The 24,188-nt window shown below is 35.6% G+C and overlaps 1 protein-coding gene across 4 annotated transcripts in view; it reads right to left on the reverse strand.

Moving 5' to 3' along the window:
* The window catches only part of ABI3BP (ABI family member 3 binding protein), a 143,101-nt gene that overhangs the window by 93,743 nt on the left and 25,170 nt on the right, over positions 1 to 24,188 (reverse strand). For all 4 annotated transcript variants that reach the window (XM_027894791.1, XM_027894790.1, XM_027894789.1 and 1 more), the window contains exons 3-8: positions 20,362 to 20,430; positions 18,759 to 18,891; positions 9,144 to 9,325; positions 5,866 to 5,927; positions 919 to 970; positions 499 to 561 (exon numbers count right to left, since the gene is read on the reverse strand). In XM_027894791.1, coding sequence (XP_027750592.1) covers positions 499 to 561; positions 919 to 970; positions 5,866 to 5,927; positions 9,144 to 9,325; positions 18,759 to 18,891; positions 20,362 to 20,430 — 561 coding nt within the window. The remainder of the gene's footprint in view (positions 1 to 498; positions 562 to 918; positions 971 to 5,865; positions 5,928 to 9,143; positions 9,326 to 18,758; positions 18,892 to 20,361; positions 20,431 to 24,188) is intronic.

The following is a 24,188-nucleotide window of genomic DNA, read 5'->3' on the forward strand; positions in this document are numbered from 1 at the left end:
CTGCTGGCCACACTGTTCCTGATCCAGGCCAGGATGCCATTGGCCTTCCTGGCCACCTGGGCACACTGCTGGCTCATGTTCAGCCTCCTGTCGATCAGCACCCCCAGGTCCCTTTCTGCCTGGCTGCTCTCCAGCCACTCTGTGCCCAGCCTGTAGCGCTGCAGGGGGTTGTTGTGGCCAAAGCGCAGGACCCGGCACTTGGCCTTGTTGAACTTCATCCCATTGGAGTCAGCCCATCTCTCCAGTCTATCCAGATCCCTCTGCAGAGCCCTCCTGCCTTCCGGCAGGTCGACACTCCCTCCCAGCTTGGTGTCATCTGCAAATTTGCTGATGATGGACTCAATCCCCTCATCTAAATCATCGATGTCTGAACCAGCTGCAAAATACCCTTTGGCATGCAAGGAAAGAACTATCAAGGTCAAGAAAATTAAAAGCATTTCAAACAAGTTCTAATTTTCAACCGGGGTTAAGAAAAATGATAAAAATTCTTATAGTCACCTAATATTGCTCCTGGGAGAGAAGAACTATCTGGTGTTTTTGACTGCGTCCGATTTTGAATAACTGTGGAGACAACACAGGTATATGAAGCTAATTTTAAAAATCTCAAAGCAAGAAACAAAACCACACCTGAAACAAGCCTCAGCATTCTTAAAACCTTCCATCAACTTAATATTTGCAGATGAGGACACCATCATAATCTTTTCTGTATTCATATTCTGTTTAAGAGACTGCAAACTGTGTTTCCTCTACATCATCTCTTAATTGCGCATCTCTTTCCTATGACATATCAATTTTGGTGAAAAGTTCTATGCATATGATATTATAGGGCCAGCTGCAGACCATCTCATTACCCTGACATTCATCTCAAGTTACTCTTGCAGAGTATACCAATAAATTAAAGAAAATATACAAACTTACCTTGTTTGATTATTGTGACAGGGACCAACTTCTTATTATCACTCAGTATAAGCTGAGAGAAGAGAAAAAATAAAATAAAAAAAAATAGCCTTGGGATAACTGCCATGATAGTAATTGAACTTTCTGAGTAATAAAAACAGAGGGCTCTAATCCAATACTGCGCCTGTCCCAAGTTAACACTGGATATGGCTCTGGCCCTAGTCAGTGATGGTTACACTATTGCTTCAGTTCCCACAGGCTAGTGTGGTAATACTGCATTTTGATCTCCTTCTTTCAGCTTGAGATGTTTTGCTTTATAAAAACACAGTATTTGACAGCTTAGGAATCCCCAACCCTTTTTTCTCTTAAGAATCTCTTGAGCGCTCACTGGGGAGCAGCCCAGAAAGCTAAGAAGAGCTGAAATTTAACTACAGCAAAACATCTGAAACAGATGCAATTACAAATTTGGTCACAGGATACAAATATATTCTCAAGAATACTCTATTTAGAACAAAAACCATTCCAGAACCAGGTGCTCATTTGTAAATTCTCAGCACTCTTGGGTGTATAGCCTGCTTAAAGTAGATTAACTCAGAGTAATTTTATTTTGTGAAATTGTTTCCAAAGTACATGTGGTCAGTTACCCATGTGTTTCTTACTTCTTTTTTTTTTTTTTTTTTTTTTTTGCTAAATACTTGGACTATTGTGCTGTTCACTTCTGTTTGACCCAGATTACCTCCTCCCAAAGTGTGAATACTTTCAATTATGTTGATAGCACAAAAGTAAGGAATATGTGAATGGACTCCACATTTATTAAAAGACAGAAAACAACCAATATCAAAGATTATAAATTAGTATTCATGACCATATGTCAGTACTAGGAACAATTTCTGAAAGCTTAATAGTGTGATCAAGTGATGAGGTAGACTGTAATGCCAGCAATATAAAAGCGCTAACTATATTAAAAGAAAGTTTTTTTCAGTTATATGAGTTACAAGAAAAAAAATAACTCAAACAATCACCTTTCCATGTTAAATGTATACTGCTTAAGTCAGAATCAGATAACGTTCATTTTGCACTTTATGATATCTGGTCCACTTTGTACAAAAGAATACTTTCATAGAAATTCAGCATTTGATGACAATGTTAATTATTTACCTAAGGATAGCTATTTTTGTTCTGTTCTAAATAGTTTTGAAAAGCTTTAAAAACAGTTTAAACACACACTAACATCTAAGAAGCTGGAAGAAGGCCAATCTCTGCAAGTAAGATCGGACATTTCTTAGGGAAATGGATGGAGGTTACCTATTCTAGAAAAACCATTACTTTCTGCTACCTAATACCAGTTTTGCATTGGCATGAACATGGTCTTAATTTAAAGTGGAAGTTTCAATCATTATCATTAATGAAGGGTGGAAGAGACTCTTCCTTTTTTATTGCTTATGTTTTTCCTTTTTTATTAATTATTTTTACATTTCTATTTTGTCTTCTAGTAAAAAAATTGTATTGCAGATGAGCAGCTTCTGAAATAGCCCTGCTCATCATGTGACTAACAAATGGGATGAATGTATTTATCATAAGAAAGTGTTAATTTGATTGTATTTCCCATCAGAAGCCTTACAATCAAATAAATGGCTCTTAAGTTGTAGTGAGAACTTGTGTGACTCCACTGCGGAACTTCTAATCATAATTATTATCACTAAAAGGTTCTTGTATCAACAAGAGCATTCTTTCTTTTTTGAATAATAATGGATGACTGTAATGATAGCAATATAAAAACGCCAAAGACATTTAAATACATTAAAAATTTAGTTTTGCACTCAGGAAGGAATCCTTGACATGAAATCCTTGTTCCCCACCTGCTGCAGTTACACTGCTCACCTGCATGAATCTGTAAGTGCTGCACTTGAAGTCTACCACTATGTTATCAAAGCTTTCTTCTCAGTCTTCAAGTGACTACTTTAGATATTTCTACGTCTAGTAAAATTTATTACTTGGACAAATTATTTTGGAAACATCAGTCCATCATCTGTAGGAATGGCACTATCAATCATATTTTTCAGGCAGGGATATAAAGCCTATCTATATTAGGAACACTACTTACTAAAATGATTGTTACCATCACGAAAGAAGATGGAAAATAAGTTCTTCCTAAGGTATTTCAGAGGAAAATTAGAGATGTAAATTATATCACAAGTCAGACATCTTAAGTTCTGACCATACACATATGGCATATTGCATAAAGGACTGCAAATCTCAAACGTTCTGTGAAGGGACACAGGGCAACATTATTTGAAGAGATACTTGTTCTTTTTTTCTCCGTTACATTCCAGTACTTCAAAAAGCCACAACTAACTGGCATTCATGTAAGAGATTCCTTAAGGAAGGATCATGCTCAGCATGGATTGAGTAAGTTTTGGAAGAGTGGAAATGTTTTCTTCTGCAGTTTAACAAATGGTAGAAGCTAGGAGTCCTTTTTGGCTGGAAAAATTGAGGAGGACCCCGCCTTTCGGACCGATATTATGAAACTACAGGAACCTAATCAGACAGAGGAGGAAATAAATTTTTACTGCATTCTCTCTGCCCTACCACCACCCATTTTTTACGAAGGGAAGAAGAATGACCATCTCTAGAGCTCTCCTTTTCTTCTGCTCTCCCATTAGTTGTAGCTCACACAGCCTCAGGAGCTTAGACAAACTTCAAGAATGAAACTGCCAAAAGAAACACAAGCTGATGTGTGACCAATGTTGAAAGGGCAGAATGACTAGATGGATCAGTAATGTTACTTTAATAAACAGCCTTTAAAAATGTCCTCACAGAGAAGAGTTAGGACCATGCTGATATGAGTCAGTTGTGTCTTTGGAGCAAAATAAGGCACAAACAAAGCTTGGCCTAAATGACACCCATTCTGTCTTTTCACCACTGAAACATACCCCACCTAATGCTCTGGAAACTGAGGTAATAATGCACACTTAAGAGCGGGCCACTCTCTGCTTCCCAGCCTTAGTTTTATGGCTTTTTCCACCGCTACAGTGAGAATGATAGAAGACTTTTCAGAATAATCTATGGAATGTTTTCGTGATGTTTCTGTGGAGGGTGATAAAGCAGTTCTGCTCTGGAGCTAAGCCCTGTGAAACTGAGTAAAAAGACTAGATGTTGGCTCTAGTCCTCTGTTCTTGCTTAAGCTGTGCAAATATTTGGAAAACTGGTTTAGCTCACTTTCTCAGGACTTGTGCATAAATAGAATCCCTGCTTCCACAGAAGCAGGATAACAGTCAGGGTCCTGGCACAGAGGGTTTGCTAAGAGAAGCAAAAGAACTCAGCTTGCACTCCATATGCCAGATTCAATTACCTGGTCTTGGGCTGTCCTGTGTAACTTTAATGACCCTTATGGGACCAACTGGAAGAGCAGTAAAGTTGTCTTGCTTCGACATAATGAGATGTCACCTTCCTGAATATCTAGCCATCTGCATCCATATTGCTCAGAAATAAAACATTTTCTCTTGAATGCAAGACATGACTATATTTTCAATAACCGAAGCATTATACTGCTCTAACTCCGTATTTAATGCAATAATTGAAGCATTACTGTCCTAAATGAATGTAAATGGCCCTCAAGTGGCATCAGGGAGGTTTAGATTAGACATTAGGGAAATTCCTTTTCACAGGAAGGGGTGTCAAACATTGGAACAGACTACACGGGGGAGTGGTGGAGTCATCATCACTGGAAGTGTTCAAAAAATGTGTGGATTTGGCACTTGAGGGGATGGTTTAATAGTAAAAATGGTGGTGGTGCTGGGTAGACAGGACTTGAGAACATTAAAGGTGTATTCCAACCTTGATGATTCTATGATTCTATTCATACCTAATTATTCATAGAAGAAGCTGTGTATAATGAATTGTGGTTTAATTCCTGAAGGAATTCCATGTCTGAAAATCACAGACAATTTATGACATTGTAAAATATGAAGAATAGACAATGAGAAACCATACATTAACATTTCCTACCATGAAAACTCCTGGAAGATCTAAGACAGAGGAGAATTGTGAAGAATAGAAACAAAACAAAACCACCTCCAGGAGATTAAATGCTGAAACGTGCCCTTTGGTGAAAAATTAAGGAAAGCAAATATGAAGAAACCATTTAATTTCATAGAAGAACAGGAAATGCTCAAAAGTTATGAAAAAAAAGGCCAATTTTTCACTGTATTAAAAATAGTCTAGTAACAAGTTCAATCTAGAGAACCTTCATTTCTCCTTCAGCTTTTGGAAGCGAAAAGTGTCTGTGTATGTGAATGCATGAACTTATGAATTCACCCAAGCTTGCTGGCTAGCATTTATGTCAAATGCCAGATTTTTTATTTATTTATGTATAAAAATCATCAAATGTTTTGATGAAACAGAAAAATTCTACCTTGCCACATGCAAAGATTTAACAAAGTGTCTAGCAATCTTGATAGGCAAATTAAATTGCACTTTCCAGCTTCCTCTGGTTCTGTAAAACTTTCCTCACACATGAGAACTACCAGTGAATTTAAAAGGATGAACAATGCTTTAGAAGATCTGAGAAAATACAAGAATACTCTATAAAACCACAGCACCAGGTTATCACAAAATTAACTGACCACAGCAAATATCACAGGTTGACAAGCCTGACGAGTACAAAGGGATAAGCAAATTTTAACTTTAGAATCCACACACAGAAACCATCAGCTGTATCTTTGTTAATTTGGAATAAGTATATAATTATTAATAAATAATCATCTAAGCTACCATTCTCAATCATTTTGTTAATCCACACATATAAACACTTCTCCATACAGTTATCAGGTCTTAGATTTACAGACTGGTTTTTTATATTGGCAATTTGTGGCCTTGATAATGTATTTCTTAATTTAACAGAGAAGAAAAAATTTTTGATCATACAAATCACAAATGTGGTATAAAAAATAAGACTGTTTTGCATACCTGTGTTTGGGAATTGGGTACCAACTTGTACATATTCTGGAATTGCCCATTTACTTTTTTATCTGTTTTGACACAAAGATAAATAAATACACAGATACAAAGACAAATAAATATACTTTTTTTTTTTTTTTGTCCAAAGCAAAATAACCCAAGTTTATTCACCTTTTTCAATGGCTAGGAAAATTAAGGGGCTTAACTACAAGTTTGTATAAAAACACACCATGGAACTATTTTCTTTTGTCCTCTTTCTTCAGATTGATTAATACAACTGCAAAGCCTTCTCTTCACATTTTGACAGCAAGGAAATGAAATGTATTCTTCTTGTTCTACAAGAGAGTTGAAGTGGTCTTTGGGACTTACTACTCCTTAGTAAGCCAGAGGTGCTTAAGAGGATTCCTTATTAAAATTAACATAACCACAAGAATAATATGCAAGGAACAAACTTGAAAGAGGAATTTCTGCATCCCATCTGTCATGTTGGTACTAGGACTTACTAAAAGCAGCTTTTTTTAAGGTCTCCAATATCAAGTATGCTTTTAAGGGCGCTCTTCTAAAAAAATACACATTTAGCAGTGGCAATAGAGAGCAGATACATCACTTTTCTTTGGGTTTGACATGGTTTTGTTTATCTCAACATATGAACAGAGAAACCCATAGACTTAAACTCTGAAAGTTCTCTCTTAGGCTTTTCCTCTTAGTTTCTTAGTATAAAAAGCTTCTTATGATGCAGCTGTTAAGTACAGATGAAAAACAGTCCTGCTCTAGCATCTAGCACGATGCTTCAAATTTTTTCTATATCTTCCACATTTACATTTTTCTGCTCCCGTTGTAACAACAGGTGTGCAAACAAGAGTAAAGCTACAGGTTGTCTGTTATATTTGTTCACGATTCCATCCAAAACAGATGAGCAATAGAAAAAACAATTCAAATCTAAATAAATATCAATTAAGATACATTTAAGTTGGAAAAAATCTTTCAAAGTACTCCATAGTTTGAAAGAACAGGACCTACTACTGGCCTAAAGACAAGGGAAAACTGACAGAAGTTTCACACTGATGTAATGAGAAAATCACGTTAAGATTGTCAAAAATAAGCTACTTTCATCTCTTTTGAAAAATGTTGGTTAAACAAATACTGAATATTTGCCATGCCTTTTATGTCTTCTCAAATCATGAATTAAAAACAGATTTGCATCCCAGTTCCTCCCAACATTTGGCCTGTGCTTTCAACAAATACAAGAATATGTAAAAGAAGTTCCATTTTATGGTAATTTATATATTTCTTCAAGGAGGAAAAAAAATTTACAGTGAAGGATGTTTGGTTGAGGTTGAGATGCTTCTCCTATATGAGAAGACATTGAGTTACTGCAAGACAGGAGATTAAAAGAGAAAAGAAGTGGCCATTTGTGTTGATTGGTAAACTACCATTCACATAGTTAGTTATAAATTTATAATAAATACATACTCTCTGTTCACTGCCCATATTTTATGTATCTATCTACTATAAACTTACTAAGCCATGAAAGGCTTGAATTTGAAACGTGCTGACAACTTTCTGAGTAGAAGATACTTTATCAGTAGACCAGAATGCAGACATGCAGGGTAATCACAAGCTCCCTGGATTTCGATGCTGCAGAAGCATCCACTGCATACACAAGTTTACATTCCAGGAAAAAGAAATTTCATCTAAATGGAATATGACCTCCTAAAAGAAAGTATCTTTCAACCAAAATCAATCTCCATAAACCCAGAAGAATGATTCTCCTGGCCTATTAAAAATTTAAAATTACTGTAAGAAATAGCTTTTAGAAATAGATTAAATACAAGGAGAAAATTTGGTGATTCCTGCGAATGTTTTCACACTCTTGAACACAGTATTAAACTATAAACACTATGCACTCTTCATTTCTTCCTATTTTAAGTACTCAAACATATTTCAGTACTCACTCTATGGGTGACTTTGAGATGTTTGAAATATAGAAAAACTAGCAGATTAGTAAGCCATTTTTAAGGCTGAGAAGCAGTTTCTTTCTGTAAGGCAAGTATAGGAAAAGGCTACCATCATTCTCCACTTTAAGCTCATGGTATAACAATGGCATTATTCTGGACTGCTGAAATTACTCTATGGACACTGGGAAGGTACTTTAAAGTGAAGGCCAGCAAAGTTCTGTTTTAGGGAGTATGAAGGTTTTTGCAGTGTTATTAGACACCATACTGCTCACCTCCCTCATCCTCAAGTATATCAAGCTCTGTAACTAGAAACTGAGGTCCAAAAATAATATCAGCTGGAAATATTATATGAATAAGGTTCTCGTATGAGAATGCCTGCTCTTAACAGTTTGTGTCAGGCTAAAAATACTAAGCATAGGAGTTTGCAGCATCTTCTGACCAACACCATGTTAGAAATACCATGTGGAAAATAAATTAAATTGGACAATATCTGTTAAGTACTCTCTTCCTCTCATTAGAAGGAGAAAGACTCTGCTGATGGCTATTTCCTCTAATGATGTAAGTGATTCCTTGAACAGTACATGTGTTTTTCAAGGGTGAATTTGATATCCCCTTGCCTACACTGTCTCGGGACTTTAGAGTAAAAGCTTCAAATATGACTGACAGAACAGCCAGTGATGTAATACACTGCCTCCGTGAAAACCCAAACAAAAGCTTACATGACAGTGCATGCTTCAAACACAGTTCATGTAATTCCATGACTAAAAATTAGCTTCAAATGTAATTTTCTAGCATAGTCATAAAGGGCCCATTGTGATGCATGTTGGATAGGACAGGCCCTGTCTAGTTTTCCACCAGCTTCAACAAAAATGCAGGCATAATAGGAGATTCAAACAAGGATAACAATTTCCATCAACTCAAATTAGTTAATGGGAGAAATTAAGTGGATTTGTTGGATGATGATTGATGGATTAGTTGATTAGTTGATCATCTTATTATTCACAGCCCAAGGGAGAACCTCAGAATACAGTAAGAAGTATAAATACACATACTCAACACTTTATGTGTATCTGAACTAATCACTGTTCTACCAGCCTGAAGCAGATTTGCAATGATAAGAGAATACCTTTCAAAAAAGTAGGTGGCAGTTTTTCAAACACAAAATATTTCTAGTTTCACCAATTCCTAAAATATTTTGTTAGGGGCATAAGGGATAGCATTTAAACAAGAGAAAACTGATCTGTAGTCTTACTCTAACTAATACCACAATAGAGGAAAAAATACTGTCAAACTGAGTGGCCATATGATTAATTATTGTCAAGTACTTACTAGAGAGAACTGTCTTATGATTGAAAGTCTTGCTCCAAATGCTGTCCTCCACGTTGTCTTTAACTCCGAATTCATACTGTGTGTTTGGCTTCAAATTGTCAATCACAGTCTCTGTAACTGGGCAGAGCTGAAAAACCCATTTCTTGTCTTTACCCTTTTCTCTGTAGCGAACTGTATAGAACCTGGTTGAGAAAAGAAAAAAAAGAAAAGAGAAAAATCTACACAGAGAAACTCACTACAACCATTTTTGTGAGGAATTATTAAAGTAACATCTACCCAGCACTGTTCTATTGTTCTTGTTCTTTCTGGCCCTTTTTGGTCATCAAATATCACAAAAGCCAGCATATATTTCACATATATAGAACCCAGCACACAGACCAGGACATTACAAGAAGGGCAAAAGAACAGTCTCCTCTTCACAAACAACTCTGTGACTGAGGTTATAACCACAAACTGCTACCTCATTTTGCAAGCAGTTCCTGTGATTCTGACATATGCCAGAACTAGTCAGTAGAATCATGTGTCTACTACTCAACCAGCTTCTCAAAATCTTCTATATCAACCCAGTGAAAGGTGTTCCCTCAAAACTAGTCCAAAAACATTCTCAAGAGAATACCAGTAATAGTTGATATTTGTATAACACATTCCTCATTCAGTGATCCCATTATGCATTGCCCACACTTCAAACAAGAAAACAAACCAAGACATTAATTTTAGTAGTTTAAATCAATAAGTGATGAATGCTAACAGACTATGAAATTAAAAACCATTTCTACAGAAACTGCCCAATTCTATCAAGCAGCACCACCCTGAAAAAGTATGACTGCAATGCTGACCAATATAAGAATGCAATGGAAATGGTGAGAGTTTCAGCACAAGAACTCCCCAGCCTACTAAAGTCTCATTTTCAACATACGTGCTGTATCACTACCAGAATGGATTGGAGATTTCTAGTTTTGTAAAATCAAATCTCAGAAAGACTTAGCAACTTTCTAATCCAAGTATTACCAAAGGTTGTCACACATAACATAAATAATGCACATCCACTGCCCACATCCATTTCACATTTACATCAGCTGAAAAAGAATTAATTCCACCCAACTGTGTTTTACCACACTTTAACAGAGCAACTTAAGGCTTGCAACTTAAGAATGTGAGATTTATTCCAGATATTACGTAGGTAAATATATGGAGACAAAAGAAAGGAACTTAAGAAAAGAAGAAACAACCAAAAAATGTTCTTTAATCAACTGAAAAGGTACCAAAGGTCCAGAATAAAATTACTTGGTGGACCGAATATAATGCAGTCAATGCACAAACCTGCCTTTGTCAAATTTACAAAAGAGCACTTTCAAATTTAAGGTACACATGAAACATGTTAAGTACAAAGAAATTCCTATTTCATAATTAAAACACAACCTAAGACAAGGCAAGTGTCAATCATGGAAAATATTTGCATACACAATGATTCACTCTGTTTATGTATTTTATCTTATAACTGTCAAATTTCTTTTCTTGGCACCAAAAATATAGATTCTTGTGTACAATTCAGCCCATTCAGGTACTTCGCCAGGTTATGAAATCAATATTTGTGTTGGCTCATGTAACTCTTCACTAGCTGTACTACTCTGTGCTCAAAGCAAGCAGAATATAACCTAAAAACTTGAAAAGGAAAGAAAAAGACAAAAAAAAAATAAAGGTAGTGAATATCCTCTCTCATATAAATTCCTGGGCTACTAAGGAATAATCTGCTCCTTACTTCTGTGTGCTGTGATCTATGCAAATTTCATATATCAAGCAATAGATCTAATTATCAGTGAAACTGGTAAAGAACATTTTTAGCAAGAAACTATTGACAACATCAAAGTAAGAAAAATTTCTTCTCCTTTATCCTCTCAATCTATTCAAGTGTAGTCACTCAGACATTTACAGATAGCAAAAGCTTACTTGAACTCCCTGTCAAGGATATAGCAATAATAAAAAAATCCAATCTTCAACATAAATATATCTTGTTGGACCCCATAAAATTTTTTGGTAAGGGATTTGGAATAAGTATAGATAGATCTATGATGAAAAGGTGAATTTCAAGTGGAAATAGCCACCTTCTTCCCACCATGCCTGAAAGAAGAATTTTCATTTGTTTTCTTCTTCTTCATCCATATATTTTCACCCTACCTGTTTTAGTTCCATGGGATAGAAATAAAGTGATTGAATGTGATGGGAAAAAAAAAGAGTACACCGATTCAGTTCAGTTATTGAACAGTCCAAATGAATACGTGCATCAGAAATGATGACCAAAAAACCCACTAAGAACTTGTTCATAATTAATAGGATTTTAATTGGCTGTTCCCACTTGCTTCTAAGGAAGAAAATGTTCTATTTTTGAGTCCTGTCTTCATACCTGCAAATTCCTTCATCCTAACATGAATTAAAATACCAACAACACTTGCACAAAAAACCAACCAACCAAAAATCTTTCACTGAAATTCAAAACTACTAAAAAAACTGAAAGGAAGATTTTCACAGCTGTGCCAAACTATGCCATTAGAAAGAAAAACATATAGCATAGAAGAAATGGTCTCACAACTCCAAGGTTTCCCAGCCTGCCAAAACTTCACCAGGCATATAATTATTTCAGTGAAACCTTGCCATAGTGCATACTAAAAACACTGACTGCAATGACAGAATTTCCTCAACCATTTTAATAAAAAGCATCAAAAGGAAAGTTCCATTTAACAACTTGCAAGTCATGATCATTTGACCATCAAAAATATCCAAATTGTATATAACATGCACTTTTGGGAAATGCAATGATTTGTTTACAGAGTACAAATCCAGAAATGCCAAGTTTTGTCATAAAAGAACAACAACTTATTGTTAAACCAGAGCAACAAACAGCCGAGTAAAATGCAATTTCAGTGCCTGTCTGAGAACATTTCACCAATTGAATTTCTTTATAGTTTTAATTTCTCCCTTTTTCAAACCTTTGTTTCATAAGAAATACACTCAACACATATAACTGAAGACATGAGAAAGCAAAGACACCCAGTCATCACCCGCACATATCTATCCCCTTGTGGCAGTGACATACGTGCACAGCTGGCCTGCTGTGTGTATCAGAAGCTGCAAAACTTTCTCCTGAACTGCAAACACTCAGTGAGACATCTCCATAGATTCTCCCCTCCAAAATGATAGAAGGCAGGCTGAAATAGAGCACAGTCACTGTCACATAGAAAGGGAAAGTACAGTACCTGTTTCTCAGACAGAACACTTCCTGTTATCTCTGTAAGGTGAGAATATGAAAAACTGATTGCATATTGCAAGGCCCTAATGGCTAATATCAAAGCAACAGTCAATACCAGTAACAGCTAATATCAAACTATCTTTGGAACAGTCCTAGGAAAGCTATTCACAGCTGTGAATACCAGTTAGATGTTCCAGTTGGGAGGTGGCACACTCAGTTACACTTGGTACGAATTTATTTTAATCTGGATTCTCAGCAGGTACAAAGACCTAACAATACATACTTTAATATTTAATGTTGATTCTTTGTTTTGGGATATGAAAAGGGTACATTTTATTGGAACAATGTTTATTGAATAACTCTTGTATTTCTATTTACAACAAATGCTAATCAAAAGATCCCGGGGTTCACTTCATATCTTTTCCAGCTAACACTCTATAAAACATTAGAGCTCTTTTGTTCAGCTCCATAACAACTAGCACCTATGCCTCTCCCCCTGACAGGCAATGCTTCACTTATCAGAAGGTACCTCCCATCAAGCCACCCTGGGAATTGTAGAGAAATTTTACCTCCTCTGTTTTTACTAGACAACTGAAAGCATAATAAGCTCCAGCAACTCAAAAGCTGTCATAAGCAGGTGAGGTATACTGATCCACTCAGAATAACTAATTCCTGCAATAATGACAAAAAATCCCCCCAAAAAAACAACAACAACAAAACCAAACAACTCCAAACAAGAAATTGAACCCATCACAGTAAAGGAATAAAGAGGCTACATTTACCGAGACTGCCTCTCTCCATATGTATTTGTGCAACACCATGATATGTTTAATGTCTGCTTTCTTGAAACCCTGCCTACATTAACAAGCTGTACCTTCTGCAATATTCTGACTTTTCTTGTCTCCCCATAAGATGCACGCAAAATGTGATGGCAGAAATAAAATAAGACCAATTTCGTTATTTAAAGGAAACCACAAATTACCATAATACTCCATAAGCCAACCACTGTAGTGATTACTCTGCCTGCAAAGCTGATGTAAGACTCTCAGTCCAACATAGAAGAATGTTTCTCTTCTATTTTCAGCTTACATAGTTAGTTTTTTAAAACGCTACAATGCAAGGCAGTGCTCTGCTTAGAGATAGCTTCTTCATTACGCAAGAAATCAAAATACAGTGAGAGCTTTAAAGAAGCAGCACACAGGATTTTTGCTTTTGAAGTTAAGCAAATCTTGTTTGTTGCTAAAAGAAGTAAAATTCTAAGATGGACAGGCAAAACATTATTTTTTGTGTCTATCACTATGAATGACTCCTGTCTTACCGAGACTTCCAGTGCTATTTTTCCAGTGTTTCACCAAATCTCTTTTCAGTCACATTCCCAGAAAATGCTCGCACAATCAAGTATTCAGGCACAAACAATTAGATACTGGAAATCTTATAAGGCAGATGGTTTTATGAGATTTCCAGAGCAGGTCAGTTTGTATAAATATCATGGGTTTATTTGGAACTAGATCCCAACCAAAACTCCAAACAATTTAATCATGACTATTTTAGTCAAACATGACACTAAACAAACAATTAAGCCTTGGAGATATAAGAACATTCCGCCTCTGTGATTTCATGTTGCCAGAGACAAAAGATTATAAGACTCATTTCATTTTTGTGCATAGGAATGTAATCAGACTTTTAAAAAGAAGATTATTAATAAAAAGATATATTTATTTTTTTGTTTATTGTTACACTTCATTAGAAGCACAACATCCATTTGGTGCTAAAAAGTAATAAAAGAAATGGCTTGAACTATGATTTTTCAGATAGAGAGTGCTTCACAAATTGGCATATGGAGTTGATTATATTATTTCCTTTTTTATTGCCAAGTTTACTTTAAAGTAACAGACACAAACATATATAAAAAGATGGAAAGAATTACAGTTAAGTTTGCAAAGCACTTTCTAATTTAGTTTTCAATTTTACGTGATCACTAACATTAATTTTCTTCATGTAAATTTTTTAGTAGAATGACTGAAAGAAATTGAAGAGTGAGAGCTCCGAAGAATGAGAGACTGAAGAGTAATGAATCATTCCATGTTTAAACAAGCCTTTAGCTTATGCTCCCACAGCAGTAGCTGAAAAGCATCTGAAACTCCAGAAGTGCATTCGCTGCTGTATGTTTTCCTTAAGAAATACTTCTAAGTTTAAAATATATTTTGTGTGACACAAAGTATGATTAGGTTGGCAGCTGCATTGTGAGAGGTTTGTAGATAGAAACAGGAGATAGCCACATATATTTCTGAATATAGGGTTTTAAAAACCACACTTCTATGTACTATACAATGTATACTACATAGACAAAGTATGGATTCTTCTCTGGTTTTTGCTCAGTATTTTCCTTTCTTTTTTTTAAAAGCATCACATACAAACTAAATAAAACACAAAATATGCACCACTTGCAAGTACAACATTAGGACATTTAAATCACGGGCAAACAAATTTAAACAATGTCAGTGTGAATTTGTGAAAATTTTTAACTTAAAGAAATAATTTCAGGTTTTAAGTTTTTATTTTGCATGTGTCTGAAAACATGTTTGTTTTTCTATACGATCCACTCAATAGAATACTACATTTTGCTGTATCTATACACCCTGCTTTTGTCTAACATGAAAAATAACATTTTCTGTTTCTTCCCCGACTTTCCTTCCTAATGAACTGAAAGTCAAAGTCCATCATTTTGACTCCCAGCTTCATTTTGGGATCTTTAGAGTTGTTCTAATCAGAGCAAATGCAAAAAAAAAGAAGAATCTGTGGAGTAGACTCACTTTTTCAGCCCTAAAAGGGTAGTAAAGATAGCCCCAGTATATTTATGGTGGCAGCTCTGTCCACCAATGTTTGTTTGAACATAGAGAGGCAGAGAGGAAACAAGTCTCTACTCTCTTGGAAATGATAAAAAGAGAGGAACTAAACATGGCTGTGCAGTAGGTTATCATGACTTTCCCATCTTCCCTCATCAACTGTCCCATGTTGGTGCAAGAAAACAGAGGATGTTGAGAAGGTAACTCCACATAGTGGAATCCTTCTGGTGTCGTGTAGGTTTCATCAGTTACACAGAGCTAATCACTTGAGTTTTTTGATTTAAGTCTTTTTATTTGGTTTAATTTTTTTGTTCTAGTGCTAAGGCTCTGACCAGAGATAGTCACTTCATCAGATTCTGATCAGAGTCACTTCAATGAGGCTTAAAAATGTTGACCTTTCAAAGAACTTTGGTCCACAAAAATGGCAGCGAATACCTTTGCTTCATCAAGGAATTAGCATTCGGAGTTATCCTGAAGGAAATACATAGCACTTTATTGGCTTATGACCTTAATCTCTAGAAAGTTAAGCAAGCAAAGAACGGTTTGTTGAAAAATGTCACAGGAACCTTTTCTTCACTGGAGTTTCTTAAAAAGCACTTTGTAGATTCAGAAGACCACTATATGCCTTCAAGAAGCAAGCAAGAATTTCACTGAAGCAGTAAAAGATGCCAATGCTCTTTTAGAGCATTGCACTTCTTATTCAAGACTCATTCGCTTACAAAACCAGATCTTCTAAGGAATATCCCACTGAGATCAGACTCGCACCAGAGAAAATCTTGGCCAGCAGATCTGTGCTATTCCATGTGGTTTTCATCTTCTGAGTCAGTAACACATTCAAATAACTTATATTATGCAACATTTGTACAAAAGCCTAATGTCCACCCCAGGGTGGTAAAATCTGAGGCCAAGAATAGTGATTCCATCTCAAGACATACAGAGTTACAAACCTAAACCATGGTGGGATATTTACTGACAGAATTGAGTTAGGAGGTCCTAACTTCCACACACTGCCAATGTCAAAGATTAGAGGTTAGTCACTGACAGCAATTTTGAGAATGATTAATAGTACATAGCAACATGTCACAGCAAGGAGAACACGCCAGATGAAAAAGGATCAAGTGAGTAGAAATTCCCTGCAATAGACAGAAATGTTGATGAATCCACTGCCTTCTCTTTAAGTCTTGTACTTTTAACACAATGCTAACTTGCTAAGTGTGGGCTACTTCCTATTTTTTCTTATCATGCATTATCAACTGCTATTCAAATTTTCATCATAAATTAATAGGTTTTCTTATATATGCTGACAGGAAATATGTATGGATCTCTGGGAATTACAGATATCCGCACCATGGTTACATGGAAAACTGTTAACATCTTTTATACAAATCACAAGCAGTTTGGTCCACTAAAGGCAAACAAAATAAGAGCACCACTTAAGTGACTTTTTTTTTCATTAAATTTATTGCTCTGTTTGATTGCAGAAAAGGTATATACCCATACTTTGACATGATTGTTTGTAACTTGTTTTTTTAAACTAGCTAGTTTTAAAAAAAAGTTTTTACATTTTTTTTTAAAAAATAGTGTTTTTAAACTAGCTACTCCTGAGGGTCAGTGTATCTTTAGAGTTGAAATGCAGGGAGATATTCAAACAAAATGAATGATACAACTCTAACAGGCAAGTCATTTTATGTGGACAAAAGGGAAATACATAGACAGTACTTTAGTACAGCCTGACAATATTTCAACAACACGAAGGGTAAAAGTATTTCCTGAGAGGAATCAGTTAACTGAACTAAGCAACACTTAACTAAAAAACAGCACACCATTTCTTGACACAAAGACATGACAAAAACAGCTGTCTTAGACTAGAGTGGCAAACATACAGAATATATTCTAAACATAACAAGACATCATTAACACATTGGACCAACTGAAAAACATTCTATACCGGGTTAAAGAGTTTGTTGAAACTTTGAGTCAATGAATGTTCAATAAGAAAATTCAGCTACTGGGGAGAAAACCCAAAGCTGATGAAGTCATTGTGGTGGATACCAAATGCCTTGAATTTCCAGGTGGATTAGTACAGGACAGTGTTCTTCCTTCCCACTGCACAATGGGTGCTGTAACTTTGGTGCTGACACAGCACATAAAGAAGATAAGTTCCCTGGTAAAATTGGTGCTAAAATCATTATGTGCACGGAACACTTTAAAGGGTCCTCTACGATCACCTCATTTCTTTGATTTCTCACAAGAGGAAAATATTTGCTTCTTTCTTCAGTGAAAGATCAAAATATAAGCCTAAATCAACTTTTACTTCTATTAAAAAAAAAAAAAAAGTCCAATCAAATTACATTCATGGAAATTTCCTAATAAACATTAACATTATTTTCTTCAAAAGTGTTTGAAATTCTGGTTGGGGATGAAGATTTTAATTTGTTCACGAGAAATTTTTGAGGGTTGAAAAGGTTTATTCCAAAACTTTTGAGAATTAAGAAAAAGGTCATATTGGTTACATGGGGTGGGGTTTTTTTGACATAATGTATGTTTGACATCCAGTTTAGTGGCATCAGTGGGAGTTCTATTACGAACACCAAAGTAAGCAGATTCAAATCTCAATTAGATAGCACCTAGAAAAGTATTAGACAGGAAAAAAAAATGTTCTGATAATGAAAAAAAGTATGGTTTTACAAATGCATTGTTTTACAAAAACTGCTGAGTGAAATTGAGCTTCACACTATGTAAATGAAGGCAAAAAAATTCTTCTGTCATAAAAGGAAGAGTAGAAAGAGAACACTAAAATGCCAAAGCAGGGAAAACGTGCATTAACAATTTAAATATTTACAAAGATGAATTTTATTAATCTGCCAAGAGTTGCCTAAAATGCAAGGGTACACTTTATTGAGAAGGTCCCCCACACTGTGACTTGAAACTGCTACTTGGTGAGTCTCTCCGAGCCCCCCACCTACTATACCACCCATTAAATAACTGCAGCAAACCAAATATGTTACAGTAGAAGAGATCTTATTTTACTTACAACAGAATATTAACGAAAGGTGTACTATATCAATATCAGGAAAGTAGTTTTCGTGGTAAGATCAAATATAGGAAACAAAAATCAAACAGCATTAAAACAAGGCATCATTCCCCTATCACAGCACAACAAAAGAATTCTTTTACTTTTATTCAGCCAACTTAAAAGGAAGTATTTCCTATGATTTAACAAAGTTTCTTTCAATTGACTAAGATACAAGTGAAGGTAGAGTCAAGGCAGTTGGTTTCAGAACAAAGGATGTACTGTGAAATAGCAAGATTTTTACTTCAGCATGTAGACTTCTGACTATATTTTTGCTCAAGACAAATAAAGACTTTCAAAGCATCAAATGAGTGAGAAAACTTACTTCACATTCAGAACTATTGTTCCCAATGTTTTAATTTCCACTTTAAAACTTATTTTAGGCACAGCAGAGAGCTACACTGAGTTAAATCAAGAGAGTAATAAATGAAAAGGTTTTTCTGTTATGTTACCTGTCACTAGCACAGTTACTTGTTGCTGTCCAGTCATGCTGAGGGTTGACGAGGATGCCCCAAGAGAGAAAAACAGAGGTTGGGGTGAGAGTGCCAACTACCAGCTGCAGAGGCTTTTGTGTCTTGTTCCGACCTACATACAAAATGTATGAAGTTAGTTTCTCTCTCCATTACGTAAGGGGAAGGCTTTGTAGTTGGATAGTAAAGTAAATTAAGACCTACTTCCCTTCTAAGCTTGAGGTGCAACAGTTGCCTTTTTTTCACAGTCACCATTTCTAATGTATGATATACAAAAGGGGAGAGGCAGTGTCTGATCTCTTTTCTCAGGCATATATTCCACTTAAATCTAGTTTTTGAAAATGAGCAATTGGTGATTTGGGTGTGCTTAGTATAAGCAGCTATATATAGATTAAATTCAAGGCTCTGGCTGCCTTGGCCCATATCATAGGTGTGACACAGAGTTCAGGATATCAGGAAGTCTCTCTTTGGATGTGACAGAAATAGTAACTTCTTGGCAGATTTTTTTAGTAACACTGCAAATATGTCCATAGATAATTGATACTTTCCACAGTGTTCTTCTCAAGAATAAAATAAAACCTACAAAAGTTCTTCTGCCTTTAACTGAAGGCAAATCAGAGTCAGCATCTGCATCTGGGGAATTTTTCTCTTTCAACTACCTACTATATTGAAAATGCACAGCTATTTCATGATCCTTCACTTTAGCTTTGCTCAGAGTGAAGGAGCACAATTCTTGTGCAAAGGACGAACTTTATTTAAAGAAAGTTTGAAAGATAAAATATGGAAATGAACAAATTACCTAGAGGAACTATTCTGAACCCATAGTTTATGGACTGCAATGAACCCAAGGAGAACCTCTGGTGTTTGGAAGATGATTAATTAAGGGAAATTGATATATCATTTACATCACATTACATCAAAAATCTAAAGGATCTTTACTCCCTCAAAATGCAAGGGTGACAACACATTGTCTGAAAGTTTGTGAGTCACTGATCTAATGGTGCTCTTTCTCACTGTTGTGAAACAGATCTGATTAACTATCTTCTCTTGCCTTTTGAATCCTGTTATCAGGGTAGACTGCAGCTACAAAAATTATTAATGGCCAAGTAGTGCATTGGGCATTTTTTGGTTTTGTGGTTTTTAATATATATATATATATATATATATATATATATATATATATATATATATATGTTGCATCCGAAAGGTAAATCACTATCCAAAATCTTTCCAGATGTAAGTTTTATATCTGCCCAAAACCAAGAAGAAATTAATCCCAAGCAGTTACCAGGAATTAGAAAACCAATCATATAAAGATCCGAGAATTGTTTGGGTTGGAAGTGACCTTTAAAGGCCCTTTTGTAAAGGTCCTTTTAAAAGTCCAAGCCCCCTGAAATGAGCAGGGACATCTATAACTGGATCAGATTTCTCACAGCCTGACCTTGAGTGTTTCCAGGGATGGGGCATCAGTTTATTTTTTGCAACAGTCCAGTGATCCTGAGAGTCGTCTTCATATTAAAGTTAAATAAAGATTCTGTCTTCTTTCAAATACTTAAAAAAAAAAGACGTAGAAATGTTAAAATACCTGAACAAGATTTCTTGTTATTTGAAACACGTGCTGGTCTTACTGAAACCAAATACCGTGGCTCTGCATCTGTAAATGAAAACAAAAGCAATTAGTACACATGAACTATTTATTTGAAACAGGGATTAATATATTAACCTATAATTAATAAGAAAAAGTCAAATATTCAGTGAATGCTTGACACACTATCCAATCCTTGTGATCTTTTGGCATGTTTTTTTTAAGATTTACGGAGTTTAAAATAATAAATGATTTGATTAAAACAATTTTGAGGTGGTGAATTTAATTTGTGGGACTCCTCACCAGAAATAAGATTTTCCCTTATTCTTCAAATCAGATGTCAGAGATTTCTGCCCTTCTTAATTGTTTAAAACCAAGCTCTATTCTCACCGACCTGCAACATGAGAGAAGTTGTTACAGGAGCTTCCAGAGTGATATCCATGGGCAGAATTTGGCTCACCATATACCAACCAAAATTATATTCACTATATTTTTTATAGAAAAGGATTACTCTATGTGAAATTCTTATTCTAGTTTAGACAATTTATCTAAATCTGTATCTGTAGACGAGAGACTGAATTTCCTGCATATTTCAGTGTAACAGACTCCTTGAATTCTACCAATTAAACAGAACCACTAAGAAATCATTTCATTTTCTCTTACACCCAGATTTCTGTAAGGGCAGAGAAAAGAACAGCAGTACTGAAAAAACCAAAAGCTTGCTGTGCTACTGAAAAGCCTGTGCCAGTGTGGGGAAAACCACTCTAACTTAACTTCACTGATTCTATGGATCTAAATTACTGGAAACCTACATTATGAGTGAACTTTAATTGTTTAATTACCATTTTTAACTGGTTTCAACCACACTCAGTAATTAAGATGAGCATTGAAAACCACTACTCTAAGCAGTGTGGGCAAAAGAGTTAGTTAAAAAAAGAGCAATGCCAAAGTACAAATACATCTTCATTTACAAAAAAACAAATGTTCTGGAGTCTGTGTGATCATATGGATATTTTTTGTACTGAGACCTCAAGCTTGAAATAAGTGACATTTAAAAATATTTCAATTTCCCCCTACTTTAATTCCAGTTTTCTTCTGGGCGTTCATAACCACTTGTGACACTGTTGTAACTCTCACAAATATTCAGCAAAATTAGTTTCAAGCCTCACCTTGAAAGCTCATGAACTACAAAGTCAGCCTTCAAAGCTGTAAAAAATTGCAGTTTTTTCAGCAAAATTTCCAAAGATTGTGAAAGAAAGTTATTCAAGTGGTTTGGAACAGTTAGTTTTGCCCTGCTCCATAACCGGAAAAATTAATTCTGGCTGAAATCTGAAATGACTTGTGTAGCAGCATGGATATAGATTAACTGCTAGACAAAATGTGGTAATAAACAAAGACAGAAAATGTCTCCCTGCACATCTCAAAGATACAAAACCTGGCATTTTTTTGGGAATCATTAGTTCTCACAGGTGTTTTTGTTCTGTAACAAAGTGCTCTCTGTGGAAATATTTTGTGTTATGTGCTGCTCATTAAGCTTCTTTTTTTTTTTTTCTGGTGGATTTAACAAATGTTGTCATGATAAAAAGTAAAACACACCCTTATTTCGTAGACAAATGGCTCTTCTAACTGTAATACAATCTATAAAAGGTATGATTTAGGAAAATAGACTAAGACTAGATTTTGAGAGAGTGCTGCTGTAGAACATTGGCTCCTTGATTCCTAACACATTCTTAGAGGGCTGCTACTATAAGACTAAATAAGTTTACTTCTTTGAACCAATTACTCTCTAGCCCCCCTTTATTAAAGCTAGAATGACCAATATCTTGGCAAAGAGCTCCTTTCAGATCAGAAATAATGTCCAAAAAGTGACCACCTTCAATTCTTTAGCCATAAAAGACTACAGGAAAATGCCGATGTATCAGAGAAGTGCTAGCCAACAAGTCCAAGCCTAATTCCTAGTGATATTTTTCCCCAAACATGGGCTGTTTCGACCATTCCATTCAGAGGCACCAGTGCATCAGTAAAACTGCTCTTTCAAATTTAAACGTCCACAGAGAACAAAGCAATGCCAGTTTGAACTAAAGCACAGCACTCCTGCAGGCACATACACCTAACCAAATGAGTTCTGAGGCAGAAGGGAAGAATACCTAAGAATACACCTAAGAGATTAGTATTTGGAAAGCAATAGTATCTCTAACCATAGCATTCAATACATACAGCAGAGAAATGCATATGTGTTAAGTACATATTTTACAGCTTTTCCTCTCAATTCTCAAAATATTAGGCAGAAACGTTCAGTCATTTTGTTTTAACTTTTAAACATCAAGACTACTACAGCTTGATGAACTGTCATCAGTTAGTTAGATGAAATAGTTTTCCTAACTCCTTCTCAGGTCTCTTTTCATCCAGACGGTCCAAAAGACACGCACAATACATGTACAGGTAGGCCTATGATTTCCCACAGAAGAAACATTTCAAAGACTTCAAAGTTTCACAAAAGCAAACCAGCACCTTGGTGCCATTGTAAAAGAAAAAAACTGACGAAGATTCTGTTATATTAATAAATAAAATTACTAAAAGAAAATAGTCTTTATTATCCACCTGAACAGCTTATGAAGGCAACCATAATCTCACAAAAATATGTGCCAGTGACATAATCAGACTTAGATAGGAGAACACTTACTACCACGTGCCATGAACTAGGCTATTAAATCAGTGGCAGCAGGCATGTAACAAGCACTACAAATTCTGCTTTTGTTCAAGCATATTATTCAGTTCAGGGTTCTGCCAAGACAGAAATGCAGCTGGAGGCAAAACAACATAGGAACGAACTGACTAGTGAATTCAGAATAAATTTTAAAATAAAATACTACAAATGTGTCATTAGAATTCATAGGCCAGTGAATTCAGAAATGAAAACAAAGTATTTTTTTAGCTTCAGACCGTGATTCCTTAATATGCATTTAAGGATTGCTAAAGATTTATTACAGGATGTTGTCAGAGGCAAAGACCAAAGATGGACAAAGGGAAGGATTGAAAGGGTCGCAGTGTATCACACATGGGAAAAGACAGAGAGGTGGGGCAAAGAGGTTGGCATGAACGAACCTTCTTCTAGTCAATCCACTTGTTTAGATGCGGGGGCAGATGCTGACCTCCTCCAGATCCTCCATTGCACTAGGGTCAGCTAACATTAGCAATGAGAATTTGGTTTTTTGGAAAGTTGTCAGGAAGCAACACAATGCTAAATTAATTTTCACATGATTTGGCATCTTGGAAAGCACGTAGCTAATACACGTGCACTTTTCTGGAAATAGATAAGCTATAAGAAACTACATAACAAGATCTTTTAGCTAAGGACTGCTCTAACACAGATCCCTGAATTATACTTTTTAAAAAGTGTTCAAAGGGGTCCTGGAATTTTGTCCCATATACGTATAGGTAAAATTCACAAGCCACTTATTATGGTTGTTATAAGGCAGGGCTACATTCTCCTCTTGCACTGCAAAATCTTGTTTAAAAAAGGAAAAGCCAAAGCACTGCCCAACTCTGAGCTGGTTTTAGAAACTGAAAGAGAAATTAATTTTGTTCACTCTGTTAAGTAATTACTGTTCATTCTTACACAATTTCACTGTCTACACCCAATCTTTGGGGTTACTTCAACAGTATCAGTTATGTCTAGAAGGTTGGGTTGCAATCTTCCTAGCCAAACTAGAACAAACTAACACAAATTCCTCAGACAAATACTCTCTCTTTATGAGTTAGGCAGACTGAACAAATTTAGATAAAGGTCTAAGTCAAGCCTAGAACTTTTGGATGGGTCTCTTCAC

This window comes from Empidonax traillii, unplaced genomic scaffold (genome assembly GCF_003031625.1).
Source record: "Empidonax traillii isolate 1590-97213 ecotype Southwest subspecies unplaced genomic scaffold, ASM303162v1 scaffold442:size488032, whole genome shotgun sequence".
In the NCBI taxonomy this organism is placed as follows: domain Eukaryota; kingdom Metazoa; phylum Chordata; class Aves; order Passeriformes; family Tyrannidae; genus Empidonax; species Empidonax traillii.